The sequence below is a fragment of the Miniopterus natalensis genome, chromosome 1 (assembly GCF_054644295.1).
Source record: "Miniopterus natalensis isolate mMinNat1 chromosome 1, mMinNat1.hap1, whole genome shotgun sequence".
NCBI lineage: Eukaryota > Metazoa > Chordata > Mammalia > Chiroptera > Miniopteridae > Miniopterus > Miniopterus natalensis.
The window spans coordinates 59,680,861-59,705,404 of NC_142081.1; the positions used below are offsets into that span (position 1 = coordinate 59,680,861).

A 24,544-nucleotide genomic window follows, 5' to 3' on the forward strand; every position below is an offset into this window, starting at 1 on the left:
GATAAGAATCTATATTTTAACAAAATCCTGAGATAATACACATGCCCATTAAAGTGTGAGAAGTCCTGATATAATTAATATATTTCCATATGATTTAAACTGGCAGTGCCCGGCCGGGCGTGGCTCAGTGGTTGAGCGTCAACCTAGGATCCAGGCAATCGGGGTTCGATTCTCGGTCAGGGCACATGCCAAGGTTACAGGCTAGGCAGCTGATCAATGACTCTCTCATCATTGATGTTTCTATCTCTCTCTCTCTCCCTCTCCTTTCCTCTCTCTGAAATCAATAAAGATATATTTAAAAAATAAAAAATAAACTGGCAGTGATTTAACTTTCCTTAGTTAACTCGAAGGACAGGAAGTTTTTCCAGTCTACGGGTCCATTTTGGTAGGTAAGCCCTAAATCACGCCATTACCATTAAATTTTGAGTGTTTAAAAAGTTTAAACTGTTGCCTGGCCAGTGTTGCTCAGTGGTTGAGCATTGACCCATGCAGCAAGAGGTCATCCGTTGATTCCCAGTCAGGGCAGATGCCCAGGTTGTGGGCTCAATCCCCAGTAGGAGGCCTGCAGAAGGCAGCTGATCGAAGACGTTTCTCTACCATTGATGTTTCTCTCTCTCTATCCCTCTCCCTTCTCTCTCTAAAAATCAATGAAAACATTTAAAAATAAATAAAGGATAGTATAAAAATAAATAAAATAAAATACACAGCAGATTTTTTTTTTTATTATTAATTTTTAAAATTTTTTTTTTTTTCTTTTATATCTTTATTGATTTCAGAGAGAGGAAAGGAGAGGGAGAGAGAGAGATAGAAACATCAATGATGAGAGAGTCATTGATCGGCTGCAGCCTGCAACCCGGGCATGTGCCCTGACCGGGAATCGAACCCTGATTGCCTGGATCCTAGGTCGACGCTTAACCACTCAGCCACACCCGGCCGGGCTACACAGCAGATTTTAAAGGCTTAGTTCCAAAAAAAAAAAGTTTTAACTGTTGAGGAAAATTAAAATATGAAGGCGCTTGCATGAACTCATACCTCTCTCTGTTGCATCTTGGTCTGAATGGGAGCGCAAAGCAATGTGTTCATTCCTGTTGAGAAAAAAGAAAAGAAAAAACAATAGTCAATGATAAAAACATACTTCACCAAGAGCCTGATTTTCCTTTTGTTAGGTTCTTCATCAGTTACAAATACAGTAGCCCCTTATCAGCAGCTTTGCTTTTTGCGATCTCACTTATTCATAGTCAACCATGGTCTAAAAATATTAAATGGAAAATTCCTAAAACATACTCCCCACTAATAAGGGGTGACTACTGTATTTACTAAAGTTTTATTAGTTACTAAGCCCCTGTAAGAAGTTAGTTATTACATTTTATTGACTTTTTAAAAATATATATGTCTTTATTGATTTCAGAGAGAGGAAGGGAGAGGCGGAGAGAGAGACAGAAACATCAGTAAGAGCCCGGCCGGGCATGGCTCAGCGGTTGAGCATCGACCTAGGATCCAGGAGATTGGGGTTCAATTCCCAGTCAGGGCACATGCCCGGGTTGTGGGCTCAATTCCCAGTCGGGGACATGCAGGAGACAGCCAATCAATGACTCTCTCATTGATGTTTCTATCTCTCGCTTTCCCTCTCCTTTCTTCTCTCTGAAATCAATGAAGATATAAAAAAAAAGAAAGAAACATCAGTAAGAGTCGTTGATCAGCTACCTCCTGCATGCCCCCTGCTGAGGACTGAGCCCACAACTTGGGCATGTGACCTGATTGGGAATCAAACCGGTGACCTCATGGTGCTTGGAATAACACTCAAACAACTGAGCCACATGGGCTGGGTTGAGGTGCAAATTTTAAAGGTGGAAAGTCTGGACTGAACTACTTCATCCCCCCCCTTTAATTCTCCATTTTTATGTCCTGGATAGTAGAGGTTACATGGTAAAGACTACCAACTGATCAGACTGAATGTTAGGGTAAGATTTTTTTTTTTAATGGTGGTCAGAGAAGGCTACATAAGGAAGGTTTATTTATTTTTTTAATCCTCACCCAAGGATATTTTTTCCATTGCTTTTCAGAGAGAGAGGAAGAGGAGAGAGAAACTCTGACTAGTTGCCTCCCACACACGCCTTGACCCACACCAGGGATCGAACCTGCAACCGAGGTACGTGCCCTTGGCCGGAATCAAACCAGGGACCCTTTCAGTCCTCAGGCAGATGCTCAAACCACTGAGCCAAATCAGCCAGGGCTAAGGTAAGATTTTGAAGTATCTTTTATTCTATAAGGAATCTAGACATTCCAATAATGAAATATGCATTTTATAAAAATAATTCTAGAGGAGAAGAATGTAGATTCAAGAGAAGATGAACCAATAAGGAAACTACTGTAATAGTTCAGATACAACATGATGAGAGTTTATGCTAGGGCAAGACACAATGAGAATGGAAATAAGGAATTAGAGTCAAGACATTTTAGAATTAAAATATAAAGGTTTAAGTAACAAACTAGACTTTAAAAATACGGGATTGAAGATGCTATAATAAAAAAGGAAATATATTTAAAAATACTTAAATATAAAAGCAAATCTTTAACCCTGGCTGGTATGGCTCAGTTGGTTGGAGCTTCGTTCAGTGCACCTGCATACAAGAGGCAACCAACTGATCTTTCTCTATCTCTATCTCCCCCTCCCTCCCTATCTTATCCTCTCTCTAAAAATCAATGAACATGTCTTCAGGAGAAGGTTATACAAAATAAAAATAGGCCCTGGCTGGTGTGGCTCCATTGATTGGAACGTCATCCGGTGCACCGAAGGGTATTGGGTTTCATTCCCCATCAGGGCATGTACAGGAGGCAGCTGATCTATGTGTGTGTATGTGTCTCTCTCTCTCCCTCTCTGTGTCCCTCTCTCCCTTCTTCTCTCTCTAAAATCAATAAAATTAAACTAAATTAAAAAAATAAAAGCAAATCTTTAGAACATTTTAAAGAGCTTACAGCAACCTTGATTAAACATGATGAAATACCGGTTTTTTTGGGAAGCCTTATTTGTTAAGTTTCCAGTCATTTATCAAAAGAATCTATTGTGTGCCCCAATACAACTATATACTAAAGTACAAAGGAAAGATAAAATTTCTGGACTCAAAAGTTCCCAGTTTAACAAGACAAAAAATACCAAAACTACAACATGATAAATCATACAATACATGAGAAATAAGAGTGTTGTGAAAGCACAGGACAGAGTGACTTCTAAAAAAAAAAAAAGACTCCATTTAAGCCAGTATTATTTAATGTATGGTGCCAGTCCATGAACTGCTTGTTACCAATTCACAATGGAATAAGAAGCTTGCAGCTAATGTAAATCATATAATATTTCCTTAATCAAAAAAGCCTTGCTAAGAAAAAAATGTCAGCTAAACCAAACAATAGCTTAGTAAATTAACTGCCATAGTTAATTTACATTCCAGTGTAAGTTCCTCTTCTGTCATGGACTGTAAAAATTTGTGGACTGGTTACTTTGAATAGCACTGAAGTTAAGCTAAGTGAAAAATGAGAAGACTGCTAGGCAAATTGTAGTAGGAAGCGCACGTTAGGTAAAGAAAATAGCATTTACAATGGGTAAAGGCAGGAAAAAAGTCCACATGGGAAATTACAAATAGTTCTTCATGGGCCAGAGGAAAGGATGCCTATAAAGAAAAGAAAATAAAGTTGGAGGAGAAGACAAGCCAAATGAAAAGGGGCTTTCTAAGTCTATGCTGAGGAGTGTGGGTTTTATCCCGCAAGCAAAAAAAGGGTCACTGAACAATTTTTAGCCCAAATGTAATATGATCAGATTTAGAAATACCTAGAGCCGGGCCGGGGTGGCTCAGTGATTGTTGACCCATGAACCAAGAGGTCACCAGTTCGATTCCTGGTCAGGGCACATGCCTGGGTTTCAGGCTTGATCCCCAGTAGAGAGCATGAAGGAGGTAGCTGATCAATGTTCCTCTCTCATCGATGTTTCTATCTCTCTATTCCTCTCCCTTCCCCTTTCTCTAAAATCAATAAAAGCATATTTAAAAGAAAAAAAAAAAAAGAAATACATAGAATAGTCTTCCACTTCCCGAAAACAACCTCTGATAATGGTTCACTATTCATTTGACCCAGAAAACCCTACAAAATCATGCAAATCAAGAGGCTCAAATCTCCATGTTCACTTTAAGAACACTTGTGAAATTGCCCAGACCATCAAGGGTAGGCATATTTGAAAAGCCACCAAGTATCTGAAGGATATCACTTTACAGAAGCAATGTGTGCCATTCTGTCATTATAACTTGTAGAGTTGGTAGGTGTGCCCAAGCAAAACATAGGGCTGGACACAGGGTCAGTAGCCCAAAAAGAGTGCTGAATTTTTGCTGCACAAGCTTAAAAATGCAGAGAGCAATGCTGAACTTCAGGGTTTAGATGTAGATTTTATGGTCATTGAGCATATCCAGGTGAACATCCAGCTCAGAACTTACAGAGCCAATGGGTGGATTAACACACACATGAGTTGTCCCTGCCACACTGAGATGATCCTTCCTGAAAAAGAGCAGGTTGTTCCTAAACCAGAAGAGGAGGCTGCACAAAAGAAAAAGATATCCCAGAAGAAACTGAAGAAACAAAAACTTATGGCCTGGAGTAACTTCAACATAAAATAAATACTGGTAAAAGTAAAAACAGAATTTAAAAAAAACAAATACATAGAATAGATTAGGAGGATCAGAAACTATACACAATAGCCCAAGAAAGAATAATAGGAACTTGAATTCGAACAGTGGCAGAAGGAACAGAGAAAAAGTGACAGTTTTGTAAGATATTTAAGAGACAGGATGGAGAGTAGGGCTAAATAGACACAGTATATGAAATGAAGCAAATGTTAAAAAAAATGACTCAATTCCTAACTTGAGTGAATAAATGAGAGAGTGTCTAAGATAGAGGAAATGAGGAACAGCAGGTTTGGAAGAAATAAAGTAAATTTGTGAAATTTTAAATTGAAAATTTTGTGTAACGAACAGAGCTCTCTTCACACTCTCTTTTTCATGGTTCTTTTAGATATTACTTATCAAGGAATCTGGATAAAGAGAAAGGTATATGATACGAAAAGTATTCTGATCATACTCACCAGTAATCTCACAATAATTATCTTCTGAATTCTTATTCCTAAAATTTAAAAAGTGTTTAAAAAATCTGTACCCCAAACAATTACCAAGAATCACAACAGTTGAATAATAATGCCAATTGCCTTCTACAATTTATACCCACTAGCAATGAGTAACATATTACCTATATTCTTAACTGATTGGATGAAAAATTATATCTCAATATAGTCTTGTTTGTATTTCTCTTTTGAAGATAGGCATCTTTCCATTTGTTCAAGAGCTACTGGTATTTACTTTTTTATGTATTAATATTATAAGAATAAATTTAATGAAAAAAATCTGAAGATTGGTATTTATTGTTTTATACCAGCTGATGTATTTAAGGATTTATATTTGAACGAGTTATTTCATCGCTTTATTAAAGAATAAGTTGTACAATGCACATACTTATCAAATATAACAGTACATTAAATTCTGCCAAAAATTTGTTTTTTAAATTAATCCTACGTATTACACAAAAGGGACACAAAAATAAAGAACAAAAAGGATATTAATTTAAAAGGCACTTTATTTAATAGAAATAAATAACATTTAAAATGTAATTTGAATAACATTTTCCTTACTTACTGTATAAATAGAACATTTTCTCTTGCTTCTGTTTCTAAAAATTTAAAAAAAATTAAAATTTTTCAAGGACACACTGATGAAGCATTAGAAAAACTGCATAAGGACATTAACAATAATAAAAAAACCTGCCCCGCAAGGCTCAAGTTATACTTTTAAAGCAATAAAATAAGCAATAAGCTATATCAATTAGATACCCACAGTAAAATTTTATACAAAACAGACTTAGCTGGAATTACATTAATATATTACCTGCAATTTCTGACTTCCTCACTATTTTCATATGAGATTCTGTCTGGAATACCCTAGAAAAGAGAATAAAGATTAATCAAAATCTGTAATTTTGAATTAGAACACTATGGTATTAGTTTATACTGTTTGTATCTCAACATAATAAAGTCCATATATGACAAACCCACAGCTAACATTATACTCAATGGCGAAAAACTAAAAGCATTTTCCTTAAGATCAGGAACAAGACAGGGATGTCCACTTTCATGGCTCTTATTGACCACAGTACTAGAAGTCCTAGCCACAGTAATCAGACAGGAAGAAGAAATAAAAGGCATCCAAATGGAAAGGAAGAAGTAAAACTGTCATTGTTTGCAGATGACATGACGCTGTATATAGAAAACCCTAAAAAGTCCACCAAAAAAACTACTAGAACTGTTAAAATAAGTATCTAGAAATTGATTTCATTTTTATACACCAATAATAAACTATCAGAAACTAAGAAAACAATACCATTTACAATTGCATCAAAAAAATAAAATGCCTAAAAATAAATTTAACTAAGGAGGTAAAAGACATGTACATGGAAAATTTTGAGATACTGAAGAAAGAAATTAAAGAAGATACAAATAAGTGGAAGCATATACTGTGTTCATGGATAGGAAGAATTAAAATCATTAAAATGTCCATACTACCCAAAGCAATAGAGTCAATGCAATTCCTATCAATATATCAATGGCATACTTCACAAACTATACTACAAGGCCACAGTAATCAAAACAGCATGGTACTGGCAAAAAAACAGACATATAGATCAATGGACCAGAACAGACAGCCCAAAAATAAACCCATGCCTGTATAGTCGGTTAATATTGGACATAGGAGGCAAGAACATATAATAGGGTAAAGACAGTCTATTCAACAAACTGTGCTGGGAAAATTGGACAGATACATGCAAAAAAAATGAAACCAGACCACTTTCTTACACCATATCTAAGAATAAACTCAAAATGGATTAAAGATTTATATGTAAGACTCAAAACCATAAAACTCCTAGGAGAAAACATAAGCAATAAAATATCAGACATTTCACTTAGTAATATTTTTTCTGATATATCTCCTTGGGCAAGGGAAATGACAACAACAAAATAAACAAATGGGACAACATCAAACTAAAAAGTTTTGGCACAGCTAAGGGTACCACCAACAAAATGAAAAGATAACCCAATGAAGAGAAGAACATATTTGCCAATGATACATCCAAAAGGACTTAATGTCCAAAATTTATTTTAAAAATCCATACAATACCAAAAACACAAACAATCCAATTAAAAAATGGCAAAGGGCCTGAATAGACACTTCCCCAAAGAGGACATACAGACGGCCAACAGACATATGAAAAGATGCTCAAAATTAATAATCATCAGAGAAAGGCAAATTGAAACCATAGTGAGATACCACCTCACACTTGTCAGAATGGCTATCATCAATAAATCCACAAACAAGTGTTGGCAAAGATGTGGAGAAAAGGGAACCCTCATGCACTGTTGGGGGGAATGCAGACTGGCGCAGCCACTATGGAAAACAGTATGGAGGTTCCTCAAAAAATTAAAAATGGAACTAACTGCCTTATGACTCAGCAATTCCACTTCTGGGTATATAGACAGAGAAACTCAAAACATTAATTTGAAAAATATATGCAGCCTTATGTTCATTGCAGCGTTATTTACAATAGCCAAGATAAGGAAGCAACCCAAGAGCCCATCAATAGATGAGTGGATATAAAAAAAAAATATCTGTGGTAAGAGTATTACTTGGTCATAAAAAAGAATTTTACCACTTGAGTCAAAATGAATGTACCTCCAGGGTTTTATGCTAAGTGAAATAAGTCAGTCAGAGAAAGACAGATACCATATGATTTTACTTTATATGTGGAATCTAAAGAGCAATATAAACAAATAAAACAGAAATAGACTCATAGAACAGAATGACGACTGCCAGAGGAGATGGGGGTCGGGGGACTGGGTGAAAATGGTGAAGGAATTGAAAAGTACAGATTAATAGTTACAAAATAGTCATAGGGATGTAGAGAACATAGGAAATACAGTCAATACTAGTGTAATAACCATGGTGCCTGCTGCGTACTGGAAATATCAGGGGGAATCCTTTGTAAAGTATACTTTGAGTTCAACTTCCCCTTTGGTACATCAAGTACTATTAATATTTCAAATGCCAAAATTAGTTTACCACATTAAAATCTATTACAGTTTTTTAATGAACTCTGACAGGATCATTATTCTTTTACTCTCAATAACCTAGAAAATTTCATTCAACGAACATTTATTAAGCGCTCACTATATGCCTGGTGCTGTATACTAGTCTGACACATAATCCTTGACCTCAAGGTGCTTTCACTAGAGCGTTAGAACAGTGATTATAAACATTACTTTACTGACCTTTGTTATTAACAGTTCAGATAAGGTGGCAGGGACCCCAGAGGAAGGGATCTCTTTTCATTGTGATGATTAAAGTTTTATGCAGAAGTAGCATTTGATATCTGCCTTGATGAATTTGAGCTTGATGAACTCGATCCAATCTTTGGCTTTTTTTAAAAACATGTTTTTACTGATTTCAGAGAAAGGAAAGGAGAAGGAGAAAGAGAAAGAAACATCAACGATGAGAGAGTCATTGATCAGCTGCCTCCTGTACGCCCCTTACTGGGGATCGAACCTGCAACCTGGGGAATGTGCCCTGAGAAGGAATCAAACTGTGTGACCTTCTGGTTCACAGGCTGACGCTCAACCACTGAGCCATGCCGGCCGGGCTGATCAGTTCATTTTCATTCTGCTAATATTATCATTCACTTTGCAAGCATATTATATGCCAAGCATACTGTGTGCCAAGCACTGTGCTATGTTCTTTATGTGTATTTTTAATGATTTTAACAATTACCATGTTGTTTTACAGATGTAGATATTGAGGGTCATAAAGGTTAAGTAACTACCAAGGTCACATAACTGGTAAGTGGCAGAGCCAAAATGCAAACTCAAATCTGTCTGACTTCAAAACCTGCGCTTATAACTACAAAACTGTACTTGAAACAACTTCAAATGATTTACAACAGAACAATCGAAGCCTTTTTATGCAATATGAGCAGCATCAATAGTTGGTCAATTAATCAAAAAATATCTTTAAAAAAAGAAGTCATAACTGATCTACATATACCTTAACCATTTTAAAAACTTGGATTTTAATTTGTAAATCTCTTTATACCAATCTGAGGTCTTTACTCCGAGTGTGGATCTACTGGTATAATTTTAGTGTATTTGTAAAGTTTTTAAACACACTTTAAAGCAATATTAACACAGAAACCTTCCAAATTTTTATGACTGATTTCCCTCCTTGTCTTTTGTCTTGTCTCACCCATACCAAATTTGAAAGTAATTTTAAAAAATTAATTCACCTTTATCAACCTTTTCCCAGCCATTCAATATAATTTTCACAGAAATAACTATCTTTGTCTTTGAGCTCATTGTCATTGGTTTATGTAATATTAGATTAAGTTATGCAATTGCAACTTCAACTACATAAACAAGACAGACAGTCCTTGGTAAGCCAGCCAATCAACTCTTGGAATCTAAAGTTTATGGTCATGACAGTGTTCAGTGCACTGTAGGTATCAAGCAGTATGCTTTACAAAGGGAATAAAGAATATAGGTTAATTCCAAAAATTCAGTTAGGTGAGAGTTTTAAGAGAGCCAAGTAAGCATTAATAACAGAGCAAATGTGAAAAACACAGAAAGCAGAAAGAAGTAATGTAATACCAATCGGATAGGCCTAGAAAATACATCTAATTTCATAAGTACTAGAGGAAAAAGAAAATACCAACAACGTGAAAAACATAAGAGAAGCCATCATAATGTAATAATTAAGAATATTTGATGTGAAATAGTACAAAGTCTGAGCCCTACCTCTTAATAAGTATGGGAACCTGAGCAAGTTACTTAAGCTAAGCCTCAGTTTCCTTATCCATAAAATGAGATATGGTTGTTAGAATTCAATGAGTAATAAATGCAAATAGTAGCATAGTGCCAGTCGCATTGTAAATATTCAATATTAGTTATTAATAATAAATCAAAATTTAACAATGAGATGTCACCTCACTCCTGTCAGAATGGCTACCATCAACAAATCAACAAATGACATGTGCTGGTGAGGATGTGGAGAAGGGGAACCCTAGTACACTGCTGGTGGGAATGCAGACTGGTGCAGCCACTATAGAAAACAGTATGGAGTTTCCTCAAAAAATTAAATATGGAACTGCCATTTTACCCAGTGATTCCACGTCTAGGAATATATCCTAAGAAAACCAAAACACCAATTAGAAAGAATCTATGCACCCCTATGTTCATAGCAATGCAATTTACAATAGCTAAGTAATAGCCCAAGTGCCCATCAGTAAATGAATGGATAAAAAAGCTGTGGTACATTTATATCATGGAATACTATGCACCTGTGAAAAAGAGCAGCACGGATAGAACTGGAGAGTATTATGCTAAGTGAAATAAGTCAGTCAGAGAAAGTCAAGCATTACATGATCTCACTCATGTGGAATCTAATGAACAAAATAAACTGATGAACAAAATAGATACAGAGACATAGAACCATGGAACAGTCTGACGAATTTCAAAGGGAAGGCAGGGGGTGGGGGAGTGTGTGGGGGAGAGATTAATCAAAGAACTTATATGCATAACCTATAGACACAAAAAATAGTGTGGAGAAGGCCTGGGGGGACAGGTGGGGGCAGATGCCGGGTAGAGGGGATCAATGGGGGGAGATGGGGGGACATATGTAATGCTTTCAACAATAAAGATTTAAAAAAAAGTATTTCAAAAGGGAAAAAAAACTTAGACATATATAAATCCACTTTCAATTATTTGAGATAGGTAATCTTCCTATATTAAAATGATCATTTCAACATGATTATTGAGAGGACAGAGCTTTTTCTTTTTGAGAAATAATACAAAAGAAAGGTATCTTCGAGCACCTATTGTCAGGTTTTTAAAACCTAAGCAGGAGCCCAAGCGACGTGGCTCAGTGGTTGAGCATCGACCTATGATCCAGGAGATCGAGGTTCGATTCCCCGGTAAGGGCACATGCCCCAGTTGTGGGCCTGATCCCCAGTAAAGGGACATGCAGAAGGCAACCAATCAGTGACTCTCTCATCACTGATGTTTCTCTCTCTCTCTCTCCCCCTTGCTCTCTCTAAAATCAATACTTATTTTTAAAAAAATCTAAGAGGGAAAAAAAGGCTCTTAGAAGTTGCTTCTAGGAAGGAGAAAGAATATTTTTAAAATTTAAAAAAAAAAAAGAATGATATCTGATCTGTTCCTTCCAACTTTATGAAAAATGTGGACTTGGATTTAAAAATAAAAACAATTTCAAAAATCAGCTTTATTGTTCCATCTTACTCATTAACACCAAAATAAATTCTAGATGGGTTAAATAAAATGAACCTATAAAGAGACCAGAAGAAAATACAGGTGAATTAAAGAAAATAATTTGGCATCTGATATTTTAAACAAATCTGGAAACTCAAAGCAAAAACACGGGCAGATTTGACGAAATAAAAATTTAAAACTTTTATACAGGAAAATACCAAATAAGGAAAATTAAAACAGGTAAAAAAAAAAAAAAATTGCAATGCAGATGAAAAAGGGCTGATAGCCCTAACAATTAAGAAACTTTAACAAGTCAGAAGAAAAAGACAACTATACACATTAAGAAAAATGACCTAGAAACAATGACTAATTCAAAAGTGAGGAGAACCTATAACATCCATATTGTGGTTTCTAAATGCCATTTCCTATTAAAAGAACTGAGCCACTCCTTGGAGAAATGGGTGATTCCAGGTCTGGGGCAGATAATACATAAGATGAACATGAAAATCTTGATATACTGTAAAGAAACTATTAAATATTATTGGTGTTATGTTAAAAGGCCAGGAACCAATCTGAAGAGATTCTATTGTTCAAAGATAGAATAACCTGAGTACTAATAAAAATAATAATTACAACTACTGAAACATATTAAATATACTTAAGTTCATGACATAGATACTTAGATATCTAGATAATGATACTAGGGAAAAATACCTCATTAGTCAACTTTGAAGATACTAGAAAATCACTGAAAACTAGTAAGTAAAGGGGGAAAAACACCCCCCAAGCATTCATTCAACCTGTCTTTCCTATATGAACCATAATTCAAAGCAAACAAATAGTTTTATGGGAAAACCCTCTCAATAGAAGTGCTATAAATGCAGAAGGAATGACAGAATGAGAATATTGTCAATTAGCAAAAACTCTAAAAACATAATGGATCTAGGCAATGATCATCAATGGCTATTAACATTACAAAAAGATAGGTAACTGAACAATAAGCACAGGACACTACCTATGAAATATTCTTGTCCAAAATATCAAATTTAAGTCAAATCAAGCCTTCTACCTCTAACAACCAATTTACAGGAAATCAGTTGTAGAGGGACACACTTCACAATGTTATCCCCATGAGGATACAATCAGCAAAATCCAGAATGTGAGACACTCAATGGGACAAAAGGAAGGAGAACCTACAGACTAAGAGACTTAAGAGAGATAGCAGCCAAATAGAATGTGTTAACCTTGTTAGGATTCTGAGTCATGCCAATCATGGGGGTAAAAATTGAGACAATCAGAGAAATGTGAACATTGATCAGATATTTGATAAAAAGTGTCATGGAATTACTGTTGGCTTTGTTTGTTTTTTGTTAATCCTCACTTGAGGATATTTTTTTTTCCATTGACTTCTAGAGTGGAAGGAAGAGAGGGGAGAGAAACACTGATGCATCTGTCTCTTGGTTGCCTCCCACATGCACCCGAAGGGCTGCAACCCATGTGCTCGCCCTTGACTGGGAATCAAACCCTAGACCTTCGGTTCTCAGGCCAACGCTCTAACCACTGAGCCAAACTGGCCAGGGCTTCCGTTGGCTTTTAAAAGACATATTAATAGCATTATTAATATGTTCTTTAAAAATAGTTTTTTAAAAATATAACTAATGAAATCCATCTGGGATTCATATGAAAACAATTCAGTAGGAGGGGAAAGGGAACTAAGTGGGAGTATAGTTAAACAAGGGTAGCCATAGTTGACAACTGTTGCTGGAAAATGAACACTTGAGTTTTCATGATACTATTTTCTCTACTTTTGTGTTATAATTTTTCATCATGAAATAGAAAAAAAAGGAAGAGCAAATTGGAAATCTTTTTTTCAAACTTCCCAATAACCTTTCTTTATACCTCTACTTCCCTCAGACTTGTCTGTGTAACCCAGACCTTTGCATCATCTTAGTAGTAAAATTTGAAGACTTAGTAGTTTTGTTCCTGACTTTAGAGGGAACATTTTCAGTGTTTTTCTTTTAAGCATAATGCTAAATAACAACCTTTTAAATAATAATTCTCTAATGCTTATCTAACAGAAACATAGACTATTTGAGTCAGCACTAACATATTTAGTTTGACACACAACAAAGCATTACCTGTCATTTAAAATTATTTCTCCTTTCAACTTACTTTATAGTATCTGCAAAGCTGACTCGACGAGAGCTTTTCTTATTTCTCGAAGCATTGGGTTCCTAAGGGCAGAGAATATATGGTATGATTCTTAATGAAACCACTGTGAATTAGGTCTCCAGAGTACTATAGACAGCCCAAGTCTTATTCTGAAATAATTTGAAATTATTAGTAATTTTCATTATTATTAATTTGAGTCTCCAAAATATCCCAATGTAGAAACACTTAACAAACATGAATATAATTTTCAATGTGAATGATAATAAGCATACTGACACAAACAACATATATTTAAGGAGGTTACTGTCCCCTTACCTTCTCTCTAAGTCAATGGCTATTTTGCTACCGAGAAGAAGAGTGAGGATAAAGCAAATGATATGTTGCCCATTATGATAAACTTACTATTTTTAAGATTTAAAAAAAATTTAATTGTAGTAAAATACACATAAATAAAATTTACCATATTAACCATTTTGAAAATTTTATTTCATTTTATTGTGGTAAGAGCAATTTACAAGAAATCTACCCTCTTAACAGATTTTTAAAGGTACAATACAATGTTAACTATAGGCACAGTGTTGCACAGATCTCTAAAACATATTCATCTTGCATAACTTAAATTTTATACCTGTTTATTAGCCACTCCCTTTTTCCCCTCCTCTCTGCCCCTGGCAACCACTACTCTTCTGCTCTCTGCTTTTATGAGTTTGACTATTTTAGATACCTCATGTAAGTGGAATCATACAGTATTTGTCCTTCTGTGTCTGGCTTATTTCACTTAGCACAATGTACTCAAGCATCTTAACCATTTTTTAAAAATATATCTTTATTGATTTCAGAGAGAGGAAGGGAGCGGGAGAGAAAGAGAGAAACATCAATGATGAGAGAATCATCATTGATCGGCTGCCTACTGCACACCCCCAAGTGGGGATCAAGCCCGCAACCCAGGCACGTGCCCTGACTGGGAATCGAATCACGATCTCCTGGATCCTAGGCTGACGCTCAACTGCTAAGCCACACCTGGTCGGCTGTAACCATTTTTAAGTGTACAGTTCAGTAAAGTATGTCTATGTTGTTATGCAACCAATCTCCAGAACTCTTCTCATCTTGCAAAGCTGAAAGTCTATATCCATCAAACAACTTCCCTTTCACCCCAACCTTTCCGTAACAACCATTCTATTTTCTGTCTCTATGAATTTCACTACTCTAGGTACTTCATAAGTGGAATCATAATTTTTTTTTTCTTTTGTGCCTGGTTTATTTCACTTAGCATAATTGTTTCAAGGTTCATCCATACTAAAGATTTTTTATTTTTTAAATATATCTTTATTGATTTCAGAGAGAGGAAAGGCGAGGGAGAGAGACAGAAACATCAATGATGAGAGTCATTGATCGAGCCCACAACCGGGGCATGTGCCCTGACCGGGAATCGAACCCTGATCGCTTGGATCCTAGGTCGATGCTCAACCGCTGAGCCACACCCGGCCGGGCCATACTAAAGATTTTTTAATTGATTTTTTTTTTTTTTGAGAGAGAGACAGAAACATTGATGTGATCAGCTACCTCCTGCATGCCCCCTACCGGAGACCAAACCTGAAACCTAGACATATGACCTGATGGGGAATTGAACCGGCAACCCTTCAGTGCACAGGACAATGCCCAACCAAGTGAGTCACACCAGCCAGGACCAGAACGCCCTTATTTTTTAAGGCTGAATAATATTCCATTGATACCACATTGTTTACCCATTCATCAGTCAATGGACACTGGGTTGCTCCCTCCCTCTGACTACTGTGAAATGTGATGCCATGAACAGGGGTGTACATCTCTTCAAGATCCTTCTTTCAATTCTTTTGAGTATATACCCAGAAGTGGAATTGCTGGATCATATGGTAATTCTATTTTAATTTTTTGAGGAAGTGCCATATTGTTTTCCACAGCAGCTCTACCATTTCACATTCCCACAAGGTACAAAGGTTCCAATTACTCCACATCCAAGCCAACACTTCTTATTTTCTGTTTTTTTGATGGTAGTCATTTTTACAGGTATGAGATGACATCTCATTGTGGTTATAATTTGCATTTCACTAATGATTAGTGATGTTGAGCATCTTTCATTATAATACACAGTTTTTATTTTTCCTCATACTCCTTACCAAGAGCTAACATTTTTACTCACATAGATACTAAACACAAAAAGCAAGACAAAGAAACAAACAAAATCCACAGAGAATTTTACTGTGTTAATTCTGAATACCTGAACATAAGTCTTATTATAACAAAGAATCAGGAATGTTCATCCTGACAGATACTACAGGTGACCTCGAGCTTAACACCTTGCTGACCAGCTATTTTGAGCCAGAACTCGCCCATGTGGCCAGCTACTTTTCTATCCTGACCGGTCAGCAAGGTGTTTACAATTATTTAAATTAATGTAAGTGCAGACACAAGTTATCTCGTGACCAGTAAGCAATGTTTGGACATGGAAATGCATGTATACTCGTGATCAGTCAGCAAGGTGTATGACAATAATACTAACACAGGAAATAATGGTACTAAAAGAGACTAATACATTGTTTTCTTTTTTCTACAACTTTAATATGTTTTTTATGCTAGAAAGGCTTTCTTTACAGATAAAGTGAAATATTCAGCATGAAAAAAAGGGTATGTAAGACAAGCAACTTATCACCTAAGTCAGTTCCCTCAGAAATGATCTTCAAAATGCAAGCTCCACTTTCTTCAGTATTCTTAGAAGGCATGGTGGGTCTGGGCAGCATGGCTTACACAGACTAGGTATAGTCCTCTAAAGGTACTTATATCTACTTTTTTCTTGATCTGCTGTAGTCTCTGTAAACTAACTTTGACTAGTTCTATCAGGAGAGACAGGAAGGGAAACTGCTAGACTATTTCAAGTCTTCAGTGGCTGGGGCTTTCTACTACTCTTCAACAGTATTTTCAGATCCAAATACTAGCATATTTCTTACTAAAAAAGAAAAACAAATTTGTGTGGTATATTAGAAATTAGTAGATTAGAGCTCTAATTTGAAGTCTGCCACAAACTAGGTGTGTGGGCTTAGACAAAACATTTAACCTCTCTGGACATCATATTTCTCATCTATAAAATGTAAAAACTAGATTCAAGATTACTGGTGATAATACTCTAGTTTCTCTTTAGATTGCATAAATCTTTCACCTTTCACTGAGGATTTCTGTGGAGAGGAACAACAACCACCACCAAAAGATTACTGGTGAGGTCCTGTTGATTCTAAAGCTCTATAAGTCTATAAATGTCACTTAATCATTCAAAGTTCATTAAAAAGATTTTTTTTGCCCTGGTTGGTGTGGTTCAGTGGTTGGAGCGTTGGCCCGAACACCCAAGGATTGTTCCAAGGGGTTTCCAAGGGTTGTGGGTTCAATTCTCAGTCAAGGGTTCATACCTGGGTTATAGGTTCAATCCCCGGCCCTGGTCAGGGAGGGTGCAGGAGGCAACCAATCAATGTCTCTTTCTCACATCAATATTTCTCTCTCCCTCCCTCTCCTCCCTTCCACTCTCTCTTAAAAAAAAAAAAAAAAAATCATTGGAGAAAATATCCTTGGGTGAGCCTTAACCAAAATAACAAAACACAAAAAAACCAAAACATTTTTTTAACGAGGGGTCAGGGGGAGGTAGGAGAGGGTAAAAGGGGGATAAATGGTGATGGAAGGAAACCTAACTTGGGGTGGTGAACACACAATACGATACACAAATGATGTATTATAGAATTGTACCCCTTGGAAACCTATATAATTTTATTTTTGTCACCACAATAAATTCAATAAAAAATAAAATGAATAAATAAAAACACATTTTTTAAAAATACACACATTCTAGATCCTGTGCTGATAGAAAAACAGTGGTAAAGAAAATACAGCCCTACTGTACTAGGAATTAATGGTGAAACACATTCAAACAAAAAATTCATACAAATGTAAAACTCAAAATGAGTGGTATGAAAGAAAACTACATAAAAAAACTAATTTAGCCTGAGAATCAGGAAAGATTTCTTTGAGACAGTACATTTAAGTAGAAACCTGAAGTATTAGTAGTCAGATGAAGAGTTGGGTAGAGTAGAAGCACTGTAGACACAATGCAGAAAAAGTTTGATGTATTTGAGAAACAGAAAGATTAGACATCAACAAAATGAAAAGACAACCTACCGAATGGAAGGAACATATTTGCCAATGATACTAAGAGGTTACTATCCAAAATTTGTAAAGAACTCATACAACTCAACACCAAAAAATCAAATAATCCAATTTAAAAATGGGCAAAGGACCTGAGTAGACACTTCTCCAAAGAGGGCATACAGATGACCAATAGATATATGAAAAGATGCTCAAAATCACTAATCATCAGAGAAAGGCAAATTAAAACCACAATGAAACATCACCTCGCACACCTGTTGGAATGGCTATCATCAATAAATCCACAAACAAGCGTTGGCAAGGGTGTAGAGAAAAGGGAACCCTAATGTACTATTGGTGGGAATACACATTGGTGCAGCCACTATGGAAAGAAGTATGGAGGTTCCTCAAAAAATTAAAAATGGAATTGCCTTATGATCCAGCAATTCTACTTCTGGGTATATATCCAAAGAAATCCAAAACACTAATTTGAAAGAATATATGCACCACTATGTTCACTGTAGCATTATTTACAATAGCCAAGATATGGGAGCAACCCAAAAGCCCATCAGTAGATGAGTGTATAAAAAAGCTGTGACACATATATACAACGGAATATTACCCAGCCATAAAAAAGAATAAAATCTTAACATTTGCAACAGTAGGGATGAACCTAGAGGCTATTATGCTAAGTGAAATAAGTCAGACTGAGAAAGACAAATATCATATAATTTCGCTTATATGTGGAATCTAAAGAACAAAATAAACAAAACAAAAACAGACTCACAGATACAGAGAATAGAGTGATGGTTGCCAGGGGATGGGGGCTGAGGAACTGGGTGAAATAGATGAAGGGATTAAGAAGTACTAATTGACAGTTACAAAACAGTCACAGGGATGTAAAGTACAGCATAAGGAATACAGTTAATAACACTGTAATAGCTATGTATGGTGCCAGGTGGGCACTGAAAATATCAGGGGGAACACCCTGTGAACTTTATGATTGTCAAACCACTGTGCTGTACATATAAAACTAAATAAAAAATAATACTGAATGTAAACTGTAATAAATTTTAAAAAAAGAAAAAATGGGAAAGTAAAAAAAAAAAAAAGAAAGATTAAGGAGACCAAAGTAGAATGAGCACTCAGAGTTATATGTTCTCCAAAACTATTTGCATTGCATCAATCAACAAAATGTACTAAAAGCCATTATGTATCAGGCACAATAAATTTAAAAAACACATGATGAAGTTCCTGCCTTTAGGGAGCTCTCAATTTAGAAAGGACATTAATAAACAATTACAATAGAAGGTGTAGAGGATGATTTTTCTGAGACAAGTGATTCCAAAGCTGAGTCTTGAAAGACAAATAGGAATTACCAAATAAAGAGGGCTACAGATGTATGACAAAGTATGATAAAATATTAATTGTAGAATCTAGGTGATGATTATATGAGCATTCACTATAAAATTCTACTTTCAGTATGTTTAAATAAAATGTTGGGATAAAAAAGAAGAATGAAGAACTAGCCATCCAGGCAGAGGAAACATCATATGTAAATACTTGCAGGTTTCAGAGTTCATGTCTTAGTTGGGGAATAGTAAGCAATTCCAAATGGTAAGATATATGTGTGAGAGTGGCAAAAAAGAAGGCTGCAAAGTAAATAGGGGTTAAAAAATCATGAGTGCCAGCTTACTCAAGTGTTTGGATTTTAACCTGAAGGCCATGGGATGCTTACTTATTCCTATTCAATTGAGAATCATTTATGATGTTCTCTCTTCATATCGCTAACAAAGTTCCTAACTATTAACAATATTACTGAAAATAGTCATCTATAAAGCATTTGCACTAGAAACTTACCTGAATTATTTCATTCCCATCTCTGAGGTCCCGCAGAGGACTCCTTGGGGGTTTCAAAATCTAGAAGAGAATTATTGAAGAAAATCCAGCATATCTATTAATAATCAGTTCATTTCAAGTTATACCATGAATAGAAAGGTAGAGATGCTAAAATTCCTATAAAAACCTCTCAAATTCCTCAAATTCATACTGTTCCATACTATGCTTTGTGGTTCGTTTAAATATTTGGTATCTATTCCCCTCTCCCTCCCTGCCCACCTTCCCCAATTATTTTCCCAAATCTGATCTCATGTGGTCTGGGTGAAGTTCCATCTGAATCTAGGGTACAGCATGTAGCCCTGGTTTAGAACAATCTGCACATGATATTCTCTCAGCAATAGTGATTGGTTCAGGAATGAGGACTTGACCTTTATTGAGATAATCAAGCCAAACGATTCAATTCTGAGTTGATTGTTTTTTTATCTTGAGGATACAGACACTGTTTTTCCATGTAGGACTTGAATCTGGAAGTAGTAAGCATGGAGAGCCTGTCTAATAATGGAGATTGCCCAAAGAAAGCAGCCAGAGTAGAAAAAGTGAAAGGAAATTCTAGTATTGATGATATTGTTGGAATCCCTGGTCAGTACGTCATGTTTACAGTCATTCTATCTTTGGATTTTTCAATTTCATAACCAAATAAATTCTGAGCTCAGATCAGTTGAAGTTGGATATTTTTGTGTCTTGCTACAGCTTTGTACACCAGTTTAAATACACACACACATACACATATATGTTGTTTTTTTAAAGTGCAATTTACTGATATTTAGAGAGAGAGGGAGAGAAAGATAGAAACACCGATATGAGAGCACAACATCGATGGGTTGCTTCCTGCATGCTCCCTACCAGGGATAGAGCCCAAAACCTGGGCATGTGCCCTTGACTGGCAATTGAACCAGCAACCTCCTAGTGCATGGAACAATGCTCAACCAACTGAGCCACACCGGCTGGGCAGTTTAAATACAGTGGTACCTCGGTTTTCGAACGTCTCTGTTGTCTAACATTTCGGTTTATGAATGCCGTAAACCCGGAAGTAAATGCTTCGGTTTTGGAACATACCTCAGAAGTTGAATATGCCACACGGCTTCTGCTGAGTGCAAGATCCTGAGGCCTATCTGTAGGCTGCTGAGTCTCTGTTTTCCGTTTCAGAACTCCAATGGTCTTCTGGAACGGATAACATTCGAAAACCGAGGTACCACTGTATATTTTTAAACAGCTATATTAAAGTATCATTTACATAGCATTCAATTTCTAAAATTACCATGAAATAAAATAAAAATTTTAACATATTTATAGAATTGTGTAATCAGATTAAATATGAATCTTTATCCAGAGAGCAACAGAAGACAGTAGGGGTGGGATGATGATGCCATAGTCAAAACTACTGTTGTATATAGTCATCATTCAAAAAACGTAAACAATTAACTTAAATAAGCGTTTCTTACTGAGGAATGTCGTCTTCTAACAGGTTTCTCTATATTGTCGCTGAAAAAGAAAAAAAATTTACTTATACACTGAAAAAAGACTGAATTTTCAAAAGCCCACAGTATCCTTTACATGCTTTTAAACTGGCCATCACTTTCACTTAGCAAAATTTATAACACTTTAAATTCAATATTTACCAAATCAGTGTTTTAAAATACATATTGTATACTACAATACTCTCTCTTAAAACACAGTACAACATAATTTAAAATATTTACAGAGATACAATTATAAGATAAATGGACTCTAAATCAAGAGACTCTAACTCTGGTTTTTATTAGTACAGGTTTTGAAAATTCAAATGCCTGTAGAGGCTAAACACATACTTTAGTAAGTGCAAGAAAAATAGGTGGGGTGGGGACCATAATGGAGAGTTCCTAACTGGTCTAAAGGTCATAGACATTGCTGCGCTCAGGTTAATTGTTGCCAAGCATAAATATAAGCCGTCTAGCCACAGCTGATTTTTCAAGAGAAGCTGAAAATCTAATTGTTATATGAAATCTTGAAATTTTGGAATTTCGCAACTAATTCAAAAATTTAAAAACACTGCTTAGGAAAAAAAATTCTATCTCTGATTGCAAACAGGCCACCAGTTTGTGATGCCAACTTTAGACAAATCATTTCATTTCCTTGTTCCTCAATTTTCTCAACCTTAAATTGAAGAGACGAGACATGGTCTCTCAAGCCTCTCTGTTTTGACTCTGGATGAATTTATATAAAAATATGGCAAGGAAAACCTACTGATAACTTCTGAAATCTTTTTCCATTCTCTTCCAGGGAAAAGAAGTAAATGTTATAAAGTCAATAGGTCTTACTAGTTGAAGACATATCTTTTCTCTGATAAAGTTCAACATTTTTAGAGGCATTGCATGAACTTACTTTTCTTCATTAGTTTCTGAAGACATCCCATCCATTTTTGAAGAAAACCTTTTCTGTAATAAACACACAATATTAGAAAAGGTGAGAATGAAAGAAGAGAAAGTACAATCCATAGAACTTAAGAGCAGAATTTTTACTTCACTATTACTTTCTGGGGAAAGACAAAAAAAAAAAAAGGAAGGAAGGAAAGCTGCATTACAGGGCCATAAGATAAGAAATTTTGAGGAGTTTAAACTACGTACTGCTCTATTATAATCAATACTCCTGGAAAATTCTTATATTTAAGATAAAATCAGTGACTAACTCTGAATGGGATAATATAGACTTTAGCGCTTCAAATAAGTTTGCCCTAGTTTATGGATACATGCCCGTGACTGGGAATTGAACCTGAGACCCTTTGGTTCGAGGGCAAAGCTCTAACCACTGAGTCACACTGGCCAGGGCAAAAGTCTGTTTGTTTGTTTATTTATTTATTTATTTTTAATCCTCACCTGAGAATATTTTTTCCATTGCTTTTCAGAGAGAGTGGAGGGGGAGGAGAGAGAGAAAGAGAAAAACATTGATGTGAGAGAGATGAGAGAGAAAGAGAAAAACATCAATTGGTTGCCTCCCACATACACCCCAACCAGGGCCAGGGTTTGAGCCTGCAACTGAGATACATGTCCTTGGCTGGAATCCAAAAGTCTGCAGGCCGACCCTCAAACCACAAGCCAAATCAGCCAGGGCTGTTTATTTTTAAAATCAATTTATTCAATCAGCTATCCATAAAGATAAGATGATGGGCACCTTCTAGGATTTTATCTCTGACCCTCTCCCTTTTGTTCTCTATTACTTTCTGTTTGCTCATCCATTCTTCTAGTTTCACTTACTTCCTGTTCACAGGTAAAACCCAAATCTACTTAAAGTAATATTTTTAAATTTTAGCTTTTTGTACATAATATAAGAAGTTGATTTTACAAAATTAGTTTTTTTAAAGCATCTTCAATTTCCTCATTCCCAAAAGCAACCACTTTCACTATTTTAAGCTAATTATTTTGTATTTTAAAAAAGCTCTTTCCTTGCAACCACCTCCATCTAACACATAAAAACACCAACCCTACCCCACCACGCCCAGATAAATACAGTACAAGAAAGAAAAGATTACATGCCAATTTCACTACCATAAATATAAAAATCCTAAATAAATAGCAAAAAGGAGCCAGCTATTTGTAAAAAGGATATATCGTGGTCATGTTGGTTTTATTCCAAAAATGCAAAATTGGTTAAACATTAGAAAATTAATTTTATAATTAATCACACTAACAGATTAAAATGAAAAAATCATAAAGTCACCTTAACCAATAAAAAAAAAAGTTTGATGAACTTTAACATCCTTTTGTGTTTAAAACAAAAGAAAAGAAAAACTTAGCAAACTATGAATAGAAAGTAAATCCCTTAATCTAATAAACAATGTCTATTTTAAAAAACAATAGCAAACATCAACTTAATGGTGAAACTCTGAAAATGTTCCGTTTGAGATCAAACAAGTATGCCCTGGCAGGTGTGACTCAGTTGGTTAGAGCATCATCCAGTACACCAAATGGTGGCAGGTTCGAATCCCGATCAGGGCACATACCTAGACTGCAGGATCGATGTTTCTCCCTCCCTCTCTCCTTCCCTCCCTGTCTCCCTCCCTCCCATCCTCTCTCTAAGATCAATAAAAGAAAAGAGAGATCAAAGAAGTATGACAACCATTTCCACTTCTTATCCACCATCAAGTCTTAATAGTTCTATTTCCAATATATATCCCAAATCCATTCACTTCTCTTTAGTATTACCACCATAGTTCAAGCTACCATTATCTCTCATGTACAATATTGCAATATCTACCTCACTGGTATCCGTGCTTTCACTCTTATCCCCCTCTAATCCTTTTTCCTCACCGGAGTATATATTTTTTTCCATTGCTTTTCTTTTTTTTTCTTTCTTTTTTTTTAAAGTTTGTGGGGTTTTTTTGTATATATCTTTATTGATTTCAGAGAGAGGAAAGGAGAGGAAGAGAGAGAGACAGAAACATCAATGATGAGAGAGTCATTGTTTGGCTGCAGCCCGCAACCCAGGCATGTGCCCTGACCAGGAATCGAACCCTAATCGCCTGGATCCTAGGTCAATGCTCAACCGCTGAGCCACGCCCGGCTGGGCTCCATTGTTTTTCAGAGAGTGTCAGGGAGAGAAAGAAAAAACATCAATGTGAGAGACACACATCGATTGGCTGACTGCCGAACCTGGGCCAGGGATAGAGCCTGCAACGGATGTTGCCCTTAACTAGAATCAAACTCGAAACCCTTCAGTCTGAGGGCCAACATTCTAACCACTGAGCAAAACCAGCTACGGCAGTAACAACTTTTTAAGTTGTCTGGACCTAACTATTTAACAAATTGAACCCACAAGCATTTCTTTTGGCCTAAGGGCACCATGAGCCAAGAAAGTTTGGGAACTACTAGTCTGAATAATCTATAGGTCTGCAAACTATGGCTACTGGGCCAAATGGGCCCTTAAGAGTATTTTTTTACA

General features: G+C 35.9%; 1 protein-coding gene across 3 annotated transcripts in view; it reads right to left on the bottom strand.

Annotated features, from left to right (window-relative positions):
- The window catches only part of KNL1 (kinetochore scaffold 1), a 55,106-nt gene that overhangs the window by 28,925 nt on the left and 1,637 nt on the right, over positions 1 to 24,544 (bottom strand). The window contains exons 2-9 of one of the 3 annotated variants that reach the window (XM_016220405.2): positions 21,992 to 22,044; positions 21,073 to 21,112; positions 19,592 to 19,651; positions 13,568 to 13,629; positions 5,976 to 6,028; positions 5,727 to 5,760; positions 5,123 to 5,160; positions 1,033 to 1,085 (exon numbers count right to left, since the gene is read on the bottom strand). In XM_016220405.2, the coding sequence (XP_016075891.2) occupies positions 1,033 to 1,085; positions 5,123 to 5,160; positions 5,727 to 5,760; positions 5,976 to 6,028; positions 13,568 to 13,629; positions 19,592 to 19,651; positions 21,073 to 21,112; positions 21,992 to 22,026 (375 nt within the window). In that variant the 5' untranslated portion in view covers positions 22,027 to 22,044. Of the gene's footprint in view, positions 1 to 1,032; positions 1,086 to 5,122; positions 5,161 to 5,726; positions 5,761 to 5,975; positions 6,029 to 13,567; positions 13,630 to 19,591; positions 19,652 to 21,072; positions 21,113 to 21,991; positions 22,251 to 24,544 lie in introns of those variants that run through there. The other 2 variants (XM_016220402.2, XM_016220403.2) reach the window with 2 other exon arrangements.